This window comes from Cnephaeus nilssonii (assembly GCF_951640355.1).
Source record: "Cnephaeus nilssonii genome assembly, chromosome: 10".
Lineage (NCBI taxonomy): Eukaryota > Metazoa > Chordata > Mammalia > Chiroptera > Vespertilionidae > Cnephaeus > Cnephaeus nilssonii.
Genome location: NC_137081.1, coordinates 61,795,106 through 61,817,306, shown reverse-complemented (window position 1 = coordinate 61,817,306; position 22,201 = coordinate 61,795,106). Strand labels below are relative to the sequence as shown.

The 22,201-nt window shown below is 43.0% G+C and overlaps 1 protein-coding gene across 1 annotated transcript in view; it reads right to left on the bottom strand.

The window, feature by feature from the left end:
• NEB (nebulin) overlaps window positions 1–22,201 on the bottom strand; it is a gene marked incomplete at its 5' end in the record, with an annotated part of 191,460 nt that overhangs the window by 17,714 nt on the left and 151,545 nt on the right. The window contains 19 exons of the mRNA XM_079783149.1: window positions 545–637; window positions 1,866–1,970; window positions 2,486–2,590; window positions 6,002–6,106; window positions 6,880–6,993; window positions 7,546–7,656; window positions 8,056–8,166; window positions 9,739–9,843; window positions 10,767–10,871; window positions 11,399–11,503; window positions 12,059–12,169; window positions 16,463–16,567; window positions 16,652–16,753; window positions 16,975–17,085; window positions 17,780–17,890; window positions 17,977–18,081; window positions 18,687–18,791; window positions 19,215–19,319; window positions 21,128–21,232. Of these exons, the coding sequence (XP_079639275.1) occupies window positions 545–637; window positions 1,866–1,970; window positions 2,486–2,590; window positions 6,002–6,106; window positions 6,880–6,993; window positions 7,546–7,656; window positions 8,056–8,166; window positions 9,739–9,843; window positions 10,767–10,871; window positions 11,399–11,503; window positions 12,059–12,169; window positions 16,463–16,567; window positions 16,652–16,753; window positions 16,975–17,085; window positions 17,780–17,890; window positions 17,977–18,081; window positions 18,687–18,791; window positions 19,215–19,319; window positions 21,128–21,232 (2,019 nt within the window). The remainder of the gene's footprint in view (window positions 1–544; window positions 638–1,865; window positions 1,971–2,485; window positions 2,591–6,001; window positions 6,107–6,879; window positions 6,994–7,545; window positions 7,657–8,055; window positions 8,167–9,738; window positions 9,844–10,766; window positions 10,872–11,398; window positions 11,504–12,058; window positions 12,170–16,462; window positions 16,568–16,651; window positions 16,754–16,974; window positions 17,086–17,779; window positions 17,891–17,976; window positions 18,082–18,686; window positions 18,792–19,214; window positions 19,320–21,127; window positions 21,233–22,201) is intronic.

Here is a 22,201-nt window from a genome sequence, read left to right as displayed (position 1 = left end):
CTGCCCACCCCACCGCCCAGCTATAAATTCCCACTTCTCCCTGTTGTATTTGAAATGGAGTCCAGTTCTGTACTGAGATCTCTTTCCCGTACAGTGCAGCGGTCCTGAATAAAATCTGTTTTTACCACGTTACCGTCCAGCCCCGGTTTGCTCGGACACAGGCCTCTCCGTTTTCCATACCTAAGCTCCGCTCACAAACACCGCCCAGTGCGGCACCGACTATGAGGCGACCCTAACCGATTTGAGCAACTTAAGCTCCTTCCAGTGACAAGGGTTTTGAGTGCAGCTCAGACATCCGTGTAAATTAAGGTGACCAGATCGTCCCACTTTTGGCGGGACAAAACCGATTTTTAACAATTTGTCCCGCGTCCCACGGCATTTTTCTTTCCAAAAATAGGGACTTTTTTTAAAAACGCCGTGGGACGCAGGACAAATTGTTAAAAATCGGTTTTGTCCCGCCCAAAGCGGGACGATCTGGTCACCTTAGTGTAAATGATCAAAAGGAGGCAGAAAACACCAAAAGTGAGTCCACGGGCGTCCTTACCGAGCTGATGTGGTCCTGTGTTTGCTTCACTCTCATCATCTCAGGTGTCTTTCCAATCGCTGTTCCTGGCGAGCGGTCCTCTTTATATAAAACCTGGACATTCAGAATCGGGACAGTGTTACACAGAGGAAAGGGACACCGGAGTTACCGGAGAGAGTCTAGGAAACTCGGCTTCTGTGAAATCAAAAGACACTAGAGGAAGTTCTTAGGCAAGTGCCCGAGTACCTGACGGCTTCCATGTCAGCGTCAGTCACTCCCACATGCAATAATGGGTCCCTTTCCAGATTTTGAGGTTTCTTTTAAGATGATCATTCCGTATTAATATGGAATGAGGAAAAGCAGAAAATATTGATTAAAAAAACTCGAGCTTATATGAAATACAAAATCCATGAAAGAAATGTGAAGTTGGTCGGTTATTTGGGGGAGGGATAAGAAAAGAAATCACCCATGGAATACCACGCTGCTGTAAAAAAGGAAGGAACTCCTACCATTCACAACAGCATGAATGAACCTGGAGACCATTATGCTAAGCGAAATAAGCCAGTCAGAGAAAGATAAATATCACATATCTCACTCATTTGTGGAATATAATGAACAGCATAAACTGATGAACAAAAATAGATCCAGAGACAGAGAAGCATTGAACAGACCGTCAAACCTCAGAGGGAAGGCAGGGGAAGGTGTAGGGGAGGGAGGGAGAGCAACCAAAGGACTTGTATGCATGCATATAAGCCTAACAAGTGGTCATGGACACCAGGGGGGTAAGGGCATGGGGGATAAAGACACATAATAATACCTTAATCAATAAAGAATAAAAGAAAAAAAAAAAGAAAGAAATCACAATGTTCAAAAGAACTCCATCCTCCTGGAGCAAGACAACACAGGTTACTGCTGTGGAATTTAAAAAATTTCAAGAGCCCTAGCTGGTTTGGCTCAGTGGATAGAGCATCAGCCTGAAGACTGAAGGGTCCCAGGTTCGATTCCGGGTTTCGGGCTCAATTCCCCAGTGTGGGGTGTGTAGAAGGCAGCCAATCAATGATTCTCATAATTGATGTTTCTGTCTTTCTCCCTCTCTCCCTTCCTCTCTAAAATCAATAAAAATATATTTTAAAAAATTTAAAGAAAGAAAGGTTACTTTGTTAGATTTAAATTGTTATGCAAATGGTCTGTGGAATGGTTTTACAGCAAAGTATGGAGAATGTTAACAAATAACTGCTGGTATTAACTGGGGAGGTTAGATGTTAATTGTCAAGCTAGTATATTTTCAAAGAGTATGGAATTATTAGATTAGCATTGAATGGAAAATAAAGAGTAAATATACCGAGCTGAAATTCTTTTGATTTTCTTTCACACGCAGTATTTCTGGGGTGTCTTGAACAACTGTAATTTTTCCCTTGCTGTTTTTAAGGTCACACTGGTATTGGAGCTATGAAGAAAGAGTAAACATTTTGTTAAGATTTCAGCATTGTTTTATATATCTTTGATTGTCCTATATTGTGTGAAGGAAGTGAAAATCCTGTGTTTAAAAAAAATGTCTGTGCCACAATAATCACCATCTGATAGCCAAAGGGAAATTCTTTAATAAAAATTTATGGAGAGGTTAATTTTTAAAAACCTTAAGACTTGTAACATGTCAAATTAGGATGTATTTTTTTAATGTACATCTTACCTAGAATTAACTGTGGAAAAAACAGATGTTGCCACTAATACAAACGATGATAGTTCATATTCAGTGACAGGAAATCACCAACAAAGTGACAGATGGGCCTGTCATGCTTTGATGGGGCTTGAAGCGTGAGGTGAGTGGAGCAGAGAGGGTGGGAGTTGTGGGACTGCTCCGCGCCCGACTGCAGGGGTGATGCCCACCTGTGTGCGCCCAGGGGCAGCCTCCCTGCCCTGCCTCGACCCGGGGGCTGTGTTGTAGATTCAAGAAAAACTTACAAGGCTGAAGTTCTTTTGGTTCTCCCGAACTCTCTGCATCTCCGGGGTGTCCAAAACCGTTTCATAAGAGGACATGCTCTTCTCTGCATCTTCCTTGTACTTTTTCTGGGAAGAGATTTAAAAAATCAGGACGGGGAACACCACAGGGAGATGGTCCAGTGAGACCTAAAAGAGCTCTTTCTGCTCAGCAGATGGGAAGTCCTTCGAATTTCCCTGGCTGTTCAAGGAGGTTAGGGAGTTACGGAGCGGAGCTCGCTCCCTGAGTAGCACAGGCCTCTTCTTCCCGGCAGGACCGAGCCCAGGTATTAGGTAGGCCCCACCGACAGGCAGGGCTGGCAGAGAAAGGCGCTTGTTGGCTGCCCCATAGGAAGGAGGTGACCGTGTGCCCGGGTCCTGGCGGGAGACGGGGATGCCTGCAGTGACCTGGATGGAGCCGGGCTGTTCACAGCAGGTGGAGAAAAGCAGGGGGATTAAGAGCCATCGACAAGGCCTCCTGAAATCCGGCCTTCGTTGGCCAGAAGGACGTTTTCACTGGCCCAGGACTGCGCTGATCCAGCCATCACTTTCCGTGGGCTCTCCCACCCCACCCGCTGGTGGGAGTGACTGATCACAGGGGCTGGTCTTCCCCAGACATCCAGGCAGCCGTCCCCCACTAAGCTAACACCTCCAGCTCAGAGACGTGGAACACTTACTCTGCCTTAGAGTCTGACTTTTCCTTTATCGCTTGTCACCAAGTCCTTCCACTTTCCTCTCTAGCTTACCGTATTTTCCGCGTATAAGATGACTTTTTAACCCAGGAAAATCTTCTATACGCCCAGTCGTCTTATACGCCAGAAAATACGGTATTTATCTCTACTTTCTGACACTTTTTTGAAAAGTATGGGTGTGCAGGGCTGAGGGCTGAGGAAAGAAACTGGCTGCTTTTGTAAGGGGGTAAAACTAATCTTTCTATATATCTTTATTTAAATTGTATTATACAGGGTCGGGCAAATGTAGCTTTACTGCTGTGAGTACATGAAACAGTTTATTCTTGTATTATTATTTATTAATTATTGTATTATTTTCCATATAAACAACTGTAGACCTACTTTTGGCCCACGCTGTATACAAATTACATTTATAAGTGTTGAAAATTTAATATAAGAGATTTTTGTTCTTTAAGTGGTGGAACTTTTTTTATTTTTGTTAATTCTCACCCGAGGATATTTTTCCATTGATTTGTGGAAGGGGTGGGGGAGAGACAGAGAGAGAGAGAAACATCAATGCAAGAGAGACACATCAATTGGTTGCCTCCTGCATGCACCCTGACCAGGGCCCGGGCTGGGGAGGAGCCTGCAACCAAGGTATATGCTCTTGACTGGAATCAAACCCGGAACCCCTCGGTCTGCAGGATGATGCTCTATCCACTGAGCCAAACCAGGTAGGGTTAAGATAAGAGATTTTGACTTGGAGTTTATTGTGGAGAGCGGCTACAGTGTTTGGCCAGCTTCAAGCCTCGGACTAATGAGAGGGCACAGTCCTCTCATGGCCACGTGCAAGTCCCAGCTTGGAGGGCAGAGCCCGCCCAGCACAATTATAGCCAACAGCTATAGTTGTAAGCTTGAACCTATGGTCTGAACACATGGCCCCACGTGCCTGAGTGATGTCGGCTTGATAGAGTTCAGGTGCATGAAATTGAGTAGGATCGAAACCCAGGAGAATATTGTAAACATCTTGACCACACCCTTACTTTGCCTCGTGGAATCTGGCTATAAAATAAAGACACAGCTTGTAGTCCGTGGCGCTGTCGCTAGCTCTCCATCAGAGAGGCTCTCCATCAGAGAGAACAGCGTCCCACCGAGACCCAGCCTTCATTCTCTTGTCTGTCTTTTCTCAATCCTTCACCGCCCCCTCTCAGGTTCACCCTTGGCCATACTGGCACGGCAGTTTATTCATCTAACAGGAAGCCAGTTAGAGCAGACATTTCTGAAAGGAAAGGGCAGGCCACCAGGACCAGATGTGTTCCTTCAGGAGAACATCACTGGAAAGACCCTTCTTAGTTACGCAAATGTAAGGCAAAGGGTTCTCACTGTCCTGGGAAAAGGGCAGAACCAGACCTCCTTTTCTTCAGCAGAAGCTGTTTCACCTGGTTTGCAGAGTTCCTGCTAGTCCCTAAGAGGAGTGGTCAGTTTGCACCGGAATTCAGGGGCATTCTGAGAGGAGGGAGTCCCAGACCTCCTGGCGTGAAGGAGTATTCAGAATATTATTCTGAATTTGTGGGTCAGCTCACAATGCTTGTATGAACACTCTTCTTCCCCCACCTCCCCAATGTGAAGCTTGTAAGTTATGAACTGCGTCCTCCCAGTGGAAACCAGAAGCAGTTTGGAGGAAAGCACCAGTCCATCACCCAGGGGCAAATTCTGATCTGAGCTGGGAAGGAAGTGACTGGGAAGGAAGTGACCTGCGGGTCATCCTTCAGGCTTTGGGGCACTAGCCCAGGAGAGGCCTAGGAAAGCACACAAGAGCAGAGAAAGTGAACTAACGCCTCCCTGGAAAAGGTGCACAGGCTGAGGTTGTCTTTGAGGGTTAACAAGGTCAAAAGGCAGAGTTTATTTGGCTGGTAAGCCTCTCACAGACCTAAGAATTTTGGCCTCCCTGGCTCCTGCCACGAACACAACATGGTAGTTTGGGGCCCACATAACTTTGCTAATCAAATTCTTCCCTACTCCCACCTCTAAAATAAAAGGTTCAGTTCTCCCATTTGAATATATCTGCTTCCTAATTAGCCCACTCTCTGGAAATAACTATATTTTTCATGTCTAACTTTATGATATAAAATTATATGTTGCTAAAAAAATGTTTAAATTCATGATTCTTCCAACTTGATTGTCATTAAGTTGATCATCTCTGAAGATTAAAAACAAACAAATAAATATACAAAACAGATTTCCAGGGTCTACATCAGACTTACTAGCTTCAAAATTCCAGGTGGAACCAGGAAAATCTACCTTCCCAGGTGTTTATAAAGCATAGCCAGGTCAGGTAACATTTGCTTTAGAACTCACTGATCAGAAGACAGCAAACATCCTAATACGGGGTTATTCAAATAAATGGCAGACTCCCAATATCATGGAAGATTAAAACAAATGAGGGTACATCTGGTGTATGAAGGACATCTCACATTTCTTCATCTCTCTATTTGTAGGACGATGGAGAGTTATCCACCATGGGAGGAATCGGGGTAGCACTGATAACATAATCTTAATCTCATTAAAGAAATTTGTAATTCAAATGTAGACGTTTACTTTGTTTCTTCAGTTCTTCTAAGTGTTCTTCAGTAATTTAAGATTGTCTCATTTAATTTGTTGTAATTCTGATGCAAAAATCTAAACTTTGATTCCAACTTGCATCATAGATAAATCCCATCTCTTTTACTGGGCAAGATTGTGATTTGAAAGGACCTCCTTATGAATAAATGCAAAGATTTTGTACTTCATGATTGGGGTCAATGAGTGATATCCTGATGAATGTCCTTACCTGGCTTGAAAGGTTTTTGACTTGTTGGGCATGAATGATCTCAGGTGTATCAACCACAGAAGTGAAATTGGCTTTTTCCATTTCTGCTGAGTGCTTGTACTTAATCTGCAAAAGAATACCCAACAATTGAGTAAATGTTTACAATGTGCACAACACTTGTTGGTTTAATTTGATTAAGAGGTGATCAATATTTCTTCCCCCCAAAATTCATTTATTTGACAATCAACAGACATTTTCCCTATTATGTTTATAGCTTTATACTAAAGAGTGAAATTCAGAAAGAATGTGCTCTAGCTGTTGAGAGACTATCTAGTTGGGCATGGGGAACAGAAGTGGGGGAAAGAAGAGGGGGAGGAGAGGAGTAATGGGAAATGAGGGAGATAATCAGCAGACAGTAAGGCATGGATTGTTTATATACACAAGTAAGCAAAAGGCCCAAACCAATCACTGTGAGACACTGTGGGATGCCTAAAAACTGTGTTTTAAATTTAGGCCTTGAAAGGAGGGAAAGAAAGGACTCCCAAAATATTCTAAGCAAGGAATTCTTGGTGCCAATAGAGGAGTGTAATGACTAAGAAACAAGGCCAGGATGTCGGAGAGTCTACACCATTTCCAAGCAGCTATTTGGTTCCCCAATCTCCGCCCTTTGCTCTGAATGTCTCCTGTGGCTGCAGACTCAGAAAGGCAGATGGAGGCAGGCCTAGCAAAGGGTCCTTGATTCTTTTATTAGATGGATTCACCAGGCAGATGTTTAAGAATGATACTACATGCATTCGCCGGTCACTGACCAACAAGTTAGATAATAGAAGGACAATCTGTGTCCTTATAATCACAGTCACTTTTTTTTTGGAAGAATGACATGAAATAGGGACACTGACCTGACTGGCAATATCAGTAGCGTTCTTGGCCCTCATGAAGTCAGGAGTTTCATTGGCCATGGCGTTCAGGCCTTTTCCTTTGACTCCCAGCTCCAGGTCTCTCTTATATTCTTTCTATAGTAACATTTTTAAAAAAGTTTCCTTACTTCCATGATTAAATAAAAAATGTACAGAGTGAATATAAATCCACATAACATGCGACCTTAGTTGCTAGTGTTCATCCTTCCCTATGGTAGGATGCAGTGGTGACCGCCAAAATCCATTTTAAGGCCTCTTTTTGAACACTTTAGCATCCTTTATTTAGAAAATTAATTATAAAGCAAATTTTAAGTCTGGTTTGGTAACAATTAGGATTAAACTTAGAGCACACCACTCCCGTTTGGTGTTTTTATTTAAATGAGCACACCAAATGGATCAAGGTAAATAATATTAGATAAATAATAGGTTATGATAGCGATAGCCACTACAGACACAGATTGTTATGATATCAACTCATTAGAAATTAAGATATATTTTATTTAATGGTAATAATCATGTTGGATATGGAATTTGAAATTCAAAAACTCTCTTTTCATCTCTTTGGATTTGTGTGTGTGTGTGTATATCTTGGCTAGGAAGGAGAAGATGCTCTGTGAATTATGTGCATGCAGTTGGCTGGGGACCCACCTCATTGAGGATGTGAGTGGCGTTCTTTGCTCTTAGCATGTCGGGAGTATCTTCCATTTCATGGAGACCCTTCCCACGGATGCTTTCCTCTAGATCTCTCCTGTACTCTTTCTATATCACAAAATAAAAGCAGCAACGATGACCAGAAAGCCTGGATTGCTCTTCTCAGGTAAAGAGTCAAAATCCCCAAAGATAAAAAGCCCTTTCAATTTTAAACAGTTGCAATTTAGTAAATAAGGATATCAATAAAAGCAGGGTATAAGCTTCATCAGTTAATATGAAATATTCAGTAAAAACTAGAAATTAATAGAATGGTAAGGTAAGCACATTTTATTAGGTACTCAATTAAAATATCAGAAGAATGAACCTGAGTCATAGATTAGGTGACCAAATGTGAACCCAACTCAAAACCCACAGTTAGGTGGTGGTTAAAATGGTGGAAGGTGGTGAAAGTGGCATTAGTGCAGTTATTTGGATCAAGAGGGAGAGAAAAGACCAACTGGGCTCTACCTCGCTGATTATTTTGGTTGCATATTTGGCATGTAATGAAGCTGGCGTGACCTCCAGGCCAGTCAGGTTTCTGCCTTTGATGGACTCATCATATTCTTTCCTATATTCTTTCTAATGTGAGTAGGAAGAAAAGACAAGTTAAGAAGAAAAAAAAAGTTATTATTATTTACTAGAGGCCCGGGGCACGAAAATTCGTGTACTCAGGGTGGGGAGTCCCTCAGCCCGGCCTGCGCCCTCTTGCAGTCCGGGAGCCCTCAGGGGATGTCCAACTGATGGCTTAGGCCCGCTACCCATGGGGAGCAGGTCTAAGCTGCAGTCTGGCCTTCCTCTGTGGGAGGTGACCGGTGGGCCAATCAGGGGATGGCACCTGCCAGCGAGTGGCCAGCCCTGCTGCCCTCCACCACCCCCCCATTGCCCCTTCACTGCCACTGGTCACCGCCGCCGCCCACCCCCCCATTGCTGTCACCTCCCTCTGCCCGCTGGCATGCATCTTGGCTGGCCTGGTGCCGCCTGCTCACTGGCCCCGCCCCCCCAACCCGTCATTCCGCCATTTGGTCTATTTGCATATTATGCTTTTATTATATAGGATTATATAGGATGTCTCAATCTTAAGAAGATATTACATTTTCTTTCTATGCTGGCCTCTTAACTTGGTCATAGTTCTGCTGATGGTCACATACTTGAAACATGTCTGATTTTTCTGGAAATACTTTTTCCAGAGCAAATGGCCTCAAGGAAATGTGACTGGGGCTGGCCCTCCATGAGAGCAGAGGGAAGGACCCAGGAATCCACTGTCATCTCTCCTGATGACATTTTTCTTAGGGCAACAAAAGATTTTACTTCTGAATTAGAGGTAAGCGACTCAAGGGAAAAAAATAAAACAACCCAGAGGAAGGAGAGCCTGAGGTCAACAGATACAAACTTGACCCTTTTCATAATCATGATCTATTATGTTTAATCACTAAATAGGTTATGTGGACAAAATTATTTTTAGATGCCTCTGCTAACATTTCTAAAATAGGAACTATGGCACCCTGACTTTTGATGTTTTGATAAACACCTGATCACTAATCTCCTTTTGTTTGGCTTGGGGCTACCTATCAAGAGAAGAGCAATCCAGCCCTAGTCGGTTGCTCAGTGGGTAGAGCAACGGCCTGTGGACTGAAGGGTCCTGGGTTCGATTCTGGTCAAAGGTACATGCCCAGTTGCAGGCTTGATCCCCAGTAGGGGGCATGCCGGAGGCAGCCAGTCAATGATTCTCTCTCATCATTGATATTTCTATCTCTCTCTCCCTCTCCCTTTCTTTCTGAAATTAATAAAAACATATAAAAAATAAATTTGAGAGAGAGAGAGAGAGAGAGAGAGAGAGAGAGGAGCAATGCAAAGCCGATGGTAAGTCTATGCAGAGGGAATGTTTCATTCATGAAAAACAATTATATTCAATATAATTTCAGCATTAGGAATAGTTTACTATGTTCTATTTCTATGAAAATGATAGTTAAAATATAACATATGTGGTAAATTTTACTATTCAGAACATTTTTGATACCTGAACCATAGGATTTTAGTGATCATATGGTAAAACATCCCATCATCCACTACTTTTGGATAACAGAAAGCTGGATACATTTGTGGGCAGAGCATGCTGTAATCTGTTGTGTGGTGTGTTTGCGTAGGACTTACCCCGCTCTGCATCTGCTGAGATTCTTTGGCGGTGATGTACGTTGGTGTTTCAAAGTCCAACATGGGCTTTCCTCGTTCCTTTTCATACTTTTCTTTGTATTTCACCTAGTGATGAAAAGCCTTATTAGACATCCCTCCTCGGGTCAATTTGTAGACAGATACCAGCTTAAGGATAGTATTTTTCAATGGACACATTATGTCCAATTGGGTGGCATCTCTGCCACTCAAGACAGATCCAGAACTTCTTTGTTGTTCACGGGGGAAAACACCATTTCTGTCTGCAAGGCATAATCAGGATGTGTGTTCAACTCATGGAGACAAGAGAATCACTGCAGAAGGATCAGCAGAGCGAAACGCTGAGGCAAAGAAACGCATGGGGAAGATCACCCATAGATAAGGTTGGCCAAGATTTGATATGTATAGATGTGAACATTTTAACCCTGGCATTAGTCAATACTTCTGATTTTTAAAAATCTCCAGTTTTTCTTTCATAAGACTTGTTATCAGACAACTGGAGTCTTGATTTGATGGATAATGCATGCAACTTCATAGGTTAATAACTGTTTCTCTCAATTCTTTCCTTCATTATTTGCAAATTTTGCTATTTCTAATATACCCAGAGACTACTTCATTGGCAGGTCTGATCATATCACTTACCTGCTTAAAATCTTCCCAAGCCTCCCTATCATCCATTGTTTCATAACTTGCAGTGCAGGCCCATGGGGCATATTGGGGTCATTATTAAGGGCTTTGTTCCCCTTTGTAACATAACCTTATGCTTCCAGTCCCAGTCAGTCACCTGACTCACACACATTGTACTGTTTCTCCAATACATGTTGATGCTGTTATCATTGATAACATAAACATTTGTTTCAAAATGTTACTACATTCAAAGCCCCTGTATCTACGGACACTTTCTCAAGCAGTAGTTAGCAGAACTGTCACTACTATCCTGGGGGGAATCCACGCAAGCTTTAGACACTGTAGACGATGAGCATCAGGGGAAAGGTCGGTCTTGATCAACTTACAATGCTCTGCAATTCCGTGGCCTCCTTAAGGTGCAGCTGCTCCAGGTTGTCGGGGATGGTGTGGTAGTGGCCTTTACTCTTCTCATACTTCTTCTTGTACTGGTACTGAGGGGAAGGTGGCAAAAAGGGCACGTGGATGTTAAAGCTGCGTGGCATTCCTATGTTTCCTCTTTGGATTAGACGTGTACACAGCGGCGGGAGCAAGGCCACATTGAAATGAGCACATGCTAACTAGGGGGTAAGAAAAAGCTTTAAAGGCTGGAGATCCACAGTCAGCTTTGTCAGTTAATACAGGTTGTACACACTTAGGGCATACAGCATATTCGAAGTGGGGTTTCAGAGTGAAAAGTGAAAGAGGTCCTTTAAAGGAGGAAAGAAATTGGTTAATTGAAAAAAAGTTTAAATATTCTAAAAATAAAAGCATTTTGTTATACTCTGGGAGGTGTTATCGTCAGTGGAGAGGTGGTCGGTTACTGTTGTAATTTAGAAGAACGCACTCAAAACAAGAGAGGAGCTTTTTAATCAACCTAGTGGGTCAGTAGCAGAGAAGTTAGGTGCCTGTGAGCTCAGAGGAGGAATTTAGCTGCGATTGGCTGAAACAAGCCGATTCTGGAGCAAATGACCAAGCTTACAGAACTGGCGAGTTGGCTCGTATTCAACACATGATTCATTATCAGAGATTCCTTCATGTCAGTCACAGGTTTGTGAAGTTTCTTGAGGTCAGCCTTATATTTAACCTGCATGTTAAGAGGGAAAAAGGACATTATGTAAATAGGGGATAGTAAACAGTACGAGCGGAAGCCATAGTAAGACTCATCCGGAAACAAATGCTGGAGATGGTGATGAAAAACCGTTTCTTAGTCATGTAGCCAAAAAGTGGAAACAACATAATTCATCAACAGATGAATGAATAAACAGAATGTTTATACATACAATGGAATATTATTTAGCCATAAAAAGGAATGAAATTCTGGATACACATTACAACATGGATGAACCTTGAAAACATTATGTGGGTGAAATCAGCCAGACAAAAGAGACAAATATTGAATAATTCCCCTTATATGAAATCTCTAGTAGGCAAATTTATTGGAACACAAAGTAGCTTGGAGATTACCAGTGGGGGGAATGGAGAGTTTTTTGCTTAATATAGAGTTTCTATTTGGGAGTGATAAAAAAGTTTTGGAAATTATGGTGGTGCCTGGATAAAATTGTGATATAACTAATGTCTGGAAAAATAGATGAGTGACAAATTTCATGTTATATATTTTACCACAGTTTAAAAAACATACCTCACTTGCGAGATTGTTAGCATCTTTCATGACTTGGTAGAGCTGGCTGTCTTTTGGATTGTATTTTGGTGTCTTGCCCTTCTCTTTGTCGAAATTTTCTCGGTATTTAATCTAACAGCAAATGCAAAAATCCAAATTATTCCTGAACATAAGTTAACTTGAGGACTGAGAATTGGAAAGAATATAAATGAAAAAGAAAAGTTATACATAAAGTGATCATATAGTTTATTATCCAAACTAGGACTCTTTTAATAGTGAAAGGGGCACTATGGTAATTAGGTTGGGACATCAGTCAATCAAGAATAAGATCCAGTGGAATTGTATTTGCCATCTTTCATCACTCTGGCTAATCATTTTCAGATTAGCCAGAGTGATGAAAGATGATCACCTCCTTTTAATGCAAAACAAAAACAAAAGGAAAATGCATCAGGCTAAGTTCAGAGAAGTGATCGGATGTATTTGATTTGGAGCGCCTTGGCCCTCCAACTAGACAAGCTGAAAGCATTTTAGGTCTGTTTCAAGGAGTTCCAAGAGGGATCGTCAATGATCAGAAGGGTGAGATGTCAGGCATCTGTTAAATTAGGAGAATTTATTGTTATTTTAAAATAGTACTTGGCTACATCATCTTAGTTTTTTTAAACTTGGCAAAAAAAATGGCATAGCTTTCGAGTAAAAACGACTAAGTTTAGGAATTAATGGCTTCTACATCATTTCAGACTAGAAGAAAGAAGTGAGCTACTTTAGAATAATGAGAGAATAGGATTAAATATACTTTTAGGTTCATAACACTAAGACTATGCAAAGAACTAAAGTAGTTCAATTTTAAAAAATAAGCATAATGCCTGGCACTAATAGTTGCTCAATAAATGTGAGTTGATGGAATGAAAGGAAGAAACAGTCATTATGCCTAGGTAAAATAGCTAAAGAAGATGTTTCATTTATAAGAAAATTAAACAGGATAAACTGAAACAGGAGCAGTTTTTTACTGAAAGACAGACTACTGCCTTTGTCAAGAGTATTGTAGGATTAAGTCCCCTAGTTGTTCACTCCAAGAATGAAAAATGAGCTACCTCTAGATGCTGGCCAGCTAAAAGGGCAATATTTGACTCTCTGGGAAATCTAGAATTTCTGTTATTGGTAAGATGAAAGACTCGCCCATTCATTTAGCACCCCAGGACCCGCTCACCCCGATACTTTACTCTATAGACATTTAAAAGCAGCACCCCTCATGCTTCATCATGTTACTTCACTTCCCCACCACTTTACGTATTCAGCAGGACAGACACAAATGAGACCACTCAAATGCTAAGAACAATGACATCTGCCACCTCAGAGGAAATGCATCCACAAAGCTGACACTCACTTCTTTTGAATAAACCTTCAGTGGAAATGCACAGGGAAAAATAAGCATGCAAAACAGTACCAGGCGATGCAGGCACATGGAGACAGATACATAAAGGAAGAGGAGGAACACAACATAAAAGGAAAAGGAAATGTAAATAACTGGCTCCTCTCTGAAAGAAATTCATTCTCAAAATAAAGAAATGAGAGGCCTGCTAAGGAAAGTCAGAGGTCATGAGGAAACTTCTTGTAAGGGACATAGAAACCCGTAAGGCTGGGGGTGATCCCAAGAGCTGTGAAACACAGAAAGGCAAAGGAAACCAGATGTCCAGAGTCAGACCGAGGAAGAAGAATTGCAAAGGCCCAGATTCTCGGATGAAAATAAAATCTGCTTCGTGTAGAAGTATGTTAGATTCCTCTTTCTATCTTTTAGGAAATAACTTGTTTCTGAAGAAATATTTTAACGAGCAGCAAACCCATTGGTCTTGCTTCCGTATCTTTTTCTTCTGTTAATTTCAAGTAAACTTAAATTTTCAACTTTTTAATTAAAAAAAAAAAATCTATGCCTCCCTTTCCCACAGAAAGACTCCCAAGCAAATGTAACCTAGAAAACTACTATTATGAATCCGAGTTCAGCACAAAACGGACTTCCTTTTTGACTGGATCTCCTTAAGAATTACTACATTTGAAAGATATGGACACACATCAGAATCAGGACTCCAGGAATTCTGGGAGTAGGCAGTAAGTCTAGTAAATTCCTGGCATTGGACTAGGAATGAGTACAGTAAAACTACATACATGCGCATTACGGAATGGTAAAGACTTCTTTTTCTTGCTAATCATGGAACCTGAGAGGCAACCATGCAATGCCATGTATTGGCAAGTGCAACACCAGCATTTATAATCCCATCAGGCTCGGATATTGGCTTACATGGATGTGGTACAGGAAATATTTTCAAATAAATTATTCTTCCAAAATTTAATTTAATTAAAGGTCTGAGATCCAACTGCTCAGCTCCTTATCAAGGAATTGGTACTTGTAAAGACTGAAGAACAGGCCCAAGAATTAGAAAACTTCTTGCTATTAAGACTGTGAAACAGAGGGTGAAAGAACTATGAGTTCACAGTATGCCTGAGTGGAGAGACTGTATTAAGTGCCAGTCTCAAATGTATTAAACATCAACAATGGCCACCAGCAGAGGTATTCTTTGTGTGGTTGAAGATGAGATTCTTCATTTGTTTTCATTTCATCTTTTAATTTGCTCTTTGTCAGCTACCCAAAATATACTGGGAGGCCATGTCCAAGTCTAGTCTATCTTCCTACTCCAAGTGGTATGTTCCAGAGGGCAAGCTTCATGCATGGGAAGATGGGTGTGTGCAAAAGTATATTCTTTAACAAATTTCCATAGCATTCTACACATGCCGACACAAAATCAACAGAAAAGAGTGCAACTTGGTCAGTCAGTCCCCTGACCAAGGCTAGGAAAGTCGACAAGAAGAAGAGGAAGACAGAGATCTCGGCTTGCTGGTGCCAGTCTTACATCACTCATGAGTGCATTAACTCTCTTAAGATGCCTCATCATAGGGGTGTCATAAGATGCGGCGCCGTGCCCGTGTCCTCTCCTCTGGCCTTTGAGGTAGTCTGCCTAGAGTGCCAGCAAGACAGCAAAGTCAGAATGGGGAGGGCCCACTAATAGGTGGGCCAGGGGGTCACACCATGAAGCTGTAAATGCAGAGGCAAGCCGTTCACAGAAAGTAAACACAGGAAGGTGAACTCATAAAAGGATCTGGTTGGGTCTCATTCTCCAATCAGAGCATTCACTTAGAATTAGGAATATGAACCTCTTGATTTTTAAATACAGCAAAGTCTTTAAAATGTCAACATGCAAAGTCGTTTCTTTGTTTTTAACTTGATAATGGTATGACCTTGGGAATTGAAAAACATATTAAAAATTTTTGCATCAGAAAGTTCTTGTTACATTTCATTATTCTTAGAGATTACACTGGGTTTTTTTTTTTGTTGGTGATTTCATATTTTGGTATCAAATGCTTATACAATTCCATTAATTTATAATAAAACATTGCATAGGAGTATTACATTAAAAAACTTAAAAAGTCATATTTGCTTGTCATCAGGCATCTGAACCTTTTGTCTCTTCATCATTATGGCTTGTTTTGTCACTTGGTATTACTACTTTATACCTTCCAAAAGATTGGAATCCCATGTGTGCTATTGCTGAAAGTCATACATAAAACAACCAAATGTATCCCAAACCTGTTTCTTTAAACAAATACTTGAGAGAACAGACAATGAAGAAGAAGGTAGGACCTCTGAGTTGGAGAAGAAATAAGTTATTCTTGAGCTCAAGTCCTACAGGACTAAGACTGGCTCTCTGAAAGAGCTGGTGGTAGATCATGGAGTCTCTGAGCTAAAGCCTGAAAGCCTGTCATAACTCGGGAGTATTATAGATAATTGGTCTAACAAGGGAAATTAGGTAATGTGGCAATTAGGTCTGAGCAACACATTTCTGAGTCCATCTTCTCAATAATATCAAATCTGCTAGAATAGAGCATTCCCACTCAGCACCCTGGGAATACCTTGATCAAACATTTGTCACCCTTATGGTACTTACTTATCCATAGATGGATATATAGTCTGAGGGCATCTTCCCTAGGTCCTAGCGCAGGCACTTCATATATGTACGTTGAATGAAAGAATAAAGGTTACTGCATCTGGTTGGATTCTAGAAGTTAGAATTTCATGACACTTGCATGTTAACAAGACCTCACAGGTGAGGTAAGTATGGATTAAGCCCTTGGGATGTAACCTCCAATGTCTAGAGACAGGTTCCAAGAGGAGCTCTGGAGCTGATGTTCTTATCACATGAAAACAGCTAAGCACTCAAACACCTAGACACATACCCATACATGGAAAAGTGGAGAAAAAGAGAGGCCTGGAGATGTTAGCCATAAACAAGAAAGATAGTCCTTAACACACGTGTTCTGGTACGTTTCAGAGCTAATCTCCTCATGTTAGAGCTGCCTCTTGCCCATCTGCGTTACCTGGCTGCTCAGCTTGGCTGCCTTTTTGGCCATTTCAATGTCTGGGCGACCAAGCATGCTTAACCCATGGCTGCCCTCCTTCCGGTGCTTGGCTCTGTACTCCACCTGGATCAAAGAAAACCAAAATGGGCAATGCATTCTGGGTGGTGTGGCCCTTGGGGATCAGGCACATGTTAACCACATCTTTACCTCGCTGGCCTGCTTGGCTGCCTGCGTGGCCTTCTTGATGTCGGGCCGATCGGCCACTGTGGTGTAATGCAGGTTTTCTTTGGCATCTTTTCTGTAAGCAACCTTTATATGGGGGGAAAAAAGTTCACTCCTTTGAGAGATATGCTACCTTTCCAAAGTCCTCATTAAGTACAAGGGACCTTTTTACTAAAACCAAACTAATCCCACCACCATATTTATTAAACTAGAAGACACAGAAGTTAGGGTGACAGAAACTAGCATGCACCAATTTGAAATCCACGGGCTCAGTGGTCCCCCAAAGAATGTCGAGAGGAGAAACTTACGTCACTCTGCTTCTTGGCCACTTCCATGGCATGTTTCACGTCTGGGGGCTCCAGCATGATGGAGTAGTTGGATTTCCCTTTCTCCTTGACGAACTTCTTTTTGTAATTTGTCTGAAAAGAGGCGAAATTACATATGTGAGCAGAGGAAGCTGGGAACAGGATCGATTTACTTGAAGAACTTCGAGAAGATCTCCAGGGAAACCCCTGGCTCCCCATTTTGGACCTGTCTGGAACCCGGGTCTCTCGGTCCATATTCTGGTTCTTCCCTGTCACCTCTGTCCCATAGCCCAACACTGGAACCACACACCAATCTTTGGAGAAATGACCACAGGGAACTTAAGCTCTGTCATGCACCATTTCTACCTTTTTAAAACAGGTGGAACAATATAGGGCTCATAAACTATGATACCGTGATTATTAATGTATTATTGATTAGGCCATAGTAGTCAGAGATTACCAAGATACAGAGGTGGTTTGCTTCTCTAAAATTGTTTAGCAGTTTAATGGTAGGAGAAGCCAATCTCCATTAGCGATCTTTTTCTCCCCTTATCAGCACTAGGTTAATAACAGCTCACTTACATTGCTAGATAACATGACCCATGGCAAAACCCACATCTGCCACAGTTGCCATAATTGGATAAATAATAAGTTGGCCTTTTAACCAGAGTTCAAAATTGTGATCACAGACAGGTGTTGATGGTAAGAACACAATGACATAAAGGAAGGTGTTTGGCAGCTTTCGGTCTGGCTGGATCCCAAGGTAAAGGGGCCTGCTGCTGCCCAGTGCCCTGGGGCTGTCACTCACATCGCTGACATGCTTGGTCACTTCCTTGACGCGAATAGTGTTCGGGGTCTCCGGCAGCGTCGTGTATGAGCCCTGGGCCAAGTGCTTCTTCACGTAGTCCTTGTACTTGTTCTGAGGGAATCCACAGAGAGGGTTAGAGCGTCTGGCTGGGCGTGAGCCCAAGGTGAAAGCGGAGCCCACGGCAGCGGGAGGGGTACCTCGGACACCAGGTTGCTGACAGCCTTTGCCAGGAGGATCTGAGGAGTGTCGGGCACAGCGTGGCAGCTTCCTCTTTCCTTGACATGTTTCTCTTTGTATTTCAGCTGCGGGGGTGAAGGAAGCGTGTCGTTAGCTCCTCCGGGTCTCCTGCGTAATTTTATTAAGCTCCCAGGTCACCAGACAGAGCTGGGAGGACAGCATGGTTGACACCGTGGGCACATTAGACTCAACACAAGACGTGATGTTTGGGAATCTTGGGAAGTATGCGGCCATGATTTTCTTTAAGTCTTGCAAGTTGAGGTTAGATTTTAATAATAATCAAAATGGGGCTTGAGATGAATCTTTATACACATAGCCTAGTTCAAAGCACTTTCAAATATGTCGTTTGACCCTCCCCCAAAGCCCGGGAGGCATTGTTATTCTTCCTTTCCAGTGGAGGAAAGTGCAGCACAGGAAGAATGGGCGCCCACAAATGTGAATTAGTTTCTCTATGGAACCCAGCAGGGCCTCACATTCCTGATTCTTGCTGTGTGGGTGCCAGAACGGACAGTCACCAGGGTTTAATACCTTCCCGCTGTGCGGCCCTGCTCTGCCATGTCAGGTCCTATTCCAGGACCCACACCCCAGCAGCAGCCCTGGTCCTTCCCTGGTGTCCCTGGGGAGACGGCTCTGAGTGGGGTTAGGTGTCATGGAAGGGTCGGGTACTCACGTCACTTTCTATTAAGGAATTCCTCAGGGCCAGCACCATGTCTTTGTCATCGGTGACGGACAGCTTGCAACCCTTGAGGAACTCTCGGTCCAGCTTGTATTCAAACTGTCACAGAAGAAAGGCAGAGGAAGATGGGAAAGGGGCACAGGCACAGGAGAAAGCCAACCTTTGATCAAACCCATAAGGAGGCCGCCTCTTAAAGAGGGTTTGCTACAGAATGGGGGCAGAGGCCTCCTGGCCCCTCACCTCCTGCTGAGTTCCTCCTTTCCAGCCCCGAGGCCACGACCAAGCCCCCCAAGCCTGCTGGCCTCCAGCCCCACCCCAGCCTCGCTCAGGTCTCCGAGCCATCCGTGTGTGGGCCCAGCTGTGGGAGCCAGGCTCTGAGGCCAGGTCTGCTTCCTGAGCCGGCCTTCTACTCCCACAACCCCTGTCTCCTTGGATCTCAAATGGGCTAGGTTAGCACCCTCAATGGTGGTTATCATGACTAATTATTGATTTTCTGTCTCAGGCGTGTCTCTTCTATCTCACATCGCTTTGCTGCAGGGAGGACTTGGCGGCCTGGAGGAAGTCCGGTCGGTCAGGGGTCCACCTCCAGTGGGCTTTGTTGGCTTCATACAGCTTCTTGTAGTCCAGCTGTTTTTAATAAGAGGAAAACGAGTCGCATCAGTCAGGGGGCTGAATTCCTAACCACACGCATGGCACAGAGGGACTCACTCACCTTGCATTTTAACATACAACAAATCCTGGTTCTTTATGCAAGAGAGAGCCCCAATTAAAATTTCTCTACAATTTATGCAGCTGGTCAGCCACTCAAGAGGTCATCTTGTGGGACCCTTTGGTCTCAATAGGGGCTAAAATTTTTAAAGGCCTCTGGGGTAAAAGATCCTACAATCTTTCCAGCTCTGCCAGCGTAGCATAGTCATCTTCAGAGCACTTGAGCACTTTTAACTTCTAACTAAATTCAGGCTTAAGTAAAACAATATTAAACATATATAGTACATTCTTTTGTGCCAGGCACTTTTCTAAGTGCTTTATAATTATTAGCTTATTTAATCTTTGCAAGAACTGCATGTAGTTGATAGCTGAGGAACTGCCTAGAAGGGTTAGTAACCTGCCCAAGGTGAGACAGCGAGTAAAAGGTGGAACTGGGGTTCAAAGCCAGGCAACCTGGCTTTAGGGTGCCTTCAGACCTGCATCTGAGCCGGAGAACTGGCTGCCTCAAGCCAAATCTGAGGCACAGAAGTGTCTGCAATTTAATTTGTGTCCTTGGGAAGAGCCCTCTCTATCAGGCACATTCTTTCCTCTCTCTCTCTTTTTTGTCAAGGGCTAATTTGCACACAAAATGTGCATACATCTATGTATACTACTTGATGAGTCCCCCCCGCCCGCCCATGTTATTGTGAAAATTTTCAAACATACAACAGAATTGCAAGAATCTTATAGAGACTACCCACCACTTGCATTCTACAATGTGCATTTTACTGCAATCGCCTTTTCCCACATCCATCCTGCTTCCCATCCCTCAATCCATCCTCAGGACATCTGTAAGTCACCTGCCAGCCCCTACAGGCATTTCAGTTTGCTGGCCCTAACAAACATATGTTCTCTCTGGCACTAGTGGGCACTAGTTGGGTTGTAATGGTTTCATTTTATAACTATATATATATATATATATATATATATATATATATATATATATATAATTTTTTTTTTTTAAAAAGCTGATATTCCTCTAAATGCACAAAAATGTGGTTGAGGCTGTAAGATGCCCCACTACAAATAAATGAGTCAGCACAGGGAGATCTGAGCAGAAGGAAGGCTTAGGCCAACTCCTGACAGCACCAGGTGGTTAAATTTTTTTTTGTCCATAAAGAACAGTCTCTAGGGCAGGCGTCCTCAAACTATGGCCCACGGGCCACATGTGGGTGTTTTTGCCGTTTTGTTTTTTTACTTCAAAATAAGATATCTGCAGTGTGCATAGGAATTTGTTCATAGTTGTTTTTTGTTGTTTTTTAAACTATAGTCCGGCCCTCCAACGGTCTGAGGGACAGTGAACTGGCCCCCTGTTTAAAAAGTTTGAGGACCCCTGCTCTAGGGTGTGGGGCAGGAGGAGAATATGGAGGGTGGAGGGTGGAGGGAATGAAAGATACTGAGATACTTTCTAAAATGCAACTTTCATTTCAGAATTAAGTCTCATATCTCTCAGCCACCTAGCACCAAGGCTGGGTGGGTGTAATGACTGGCACAGGCTGGCCACCCTTGCTCTTCCCCATTGACCTCTGCAAGAACCAGAGGCAGCATATAGATTTCAGCGTCCTTATGCACACTCCTGGCGCCTAACTCTTGATCTGGACTCAATCGCTGGAAGAGATGTAAGGGATCCTATGTCCCGCAGAGCTGATGAATCCCCCGCGAGGCTAGGGGAAGTTTATGGAACTTACGTTGGTGTTGACTTTGTAGGCGTCCTTGGCTGCTTTGATATGAACAGCATCTGGCTTAATGGTGCAGTTGGACTTGTTTCTTTGGTAAACTTCTTTGTATTTCAGCTGTGGGAGGCAACACAATGACCAGGTTAACTTTTTATAGCAGTCTACTAAGATACTTTTAAAAAATAAGAATGAAAACCGTGATTACAGTACATACTGCTCCTTAGGGCAGAATGAATCTGTGGGTAGAAAGGTTGTGGCCATGCAGACATGTGCGTTCCTGTCTCAGTTCCTAAAACCAGCTCCCAGGACACACTGAGCATGCTCACTAGTGTCTCGGTGGCACTCATGTCCCCTGAGGTTGTGCTGGAAGGGCCAGCTGCACAGCTTTCCCTGTATGTTCTCCCTTTTCCAAATCAGAAAATTCCAAGTTCAGAACATCTGGAAAACTGCTGATGGAAGTGAAGCTCCTCCCACCCAGATGGAATGAGTCTTGCCCTCCTTCTGTACCCCCCACAGTTCCAGCTGTTATCACCTCATGGTGTAATTATTTGCTTAACTGTCTATTCTTTCCATTAAGCTGAACTCCTCCAATGGCAAAGACTGTGTGTCATTCATCATTGTTCCTCGTGTCAGGCACATAGAAACCCAATAAATGTTTGATGAATGAGTGAACGGATGGATGGATGGATGCAGTCATCACTATCATCACTGTTAGAGCCACATCTGGCCAGTTTGGGCATATGAGGGTTTGGATGAGAGGGAGAGTGTCAGGGAAGGCTTAGTCTCAGGGCCTAACTGGTAGTTTCCCCATCGTGGGCCCGGAATGTCTAGCTTCACCCAATTCTGCTCCTCGTAAATTTCAGGGCCCTGGAGCCTCACTTGGGTTTTCTCACTAATTGTTGCTGAGGGATCCCAGGTGTTAAAGTGGTTAAATCTGAGGTGAAACTGTTCTAAGGAAGCCTAGTAGCATTACTAAATTGGCTTGATCACAATTTCCTGCACTCCACCACACACGTAAATCAATATCTTTAGGGGAAAGGCCTGGAAGTCCATGTTTTACATCCATGTCTCAGGTTATTGTTATAA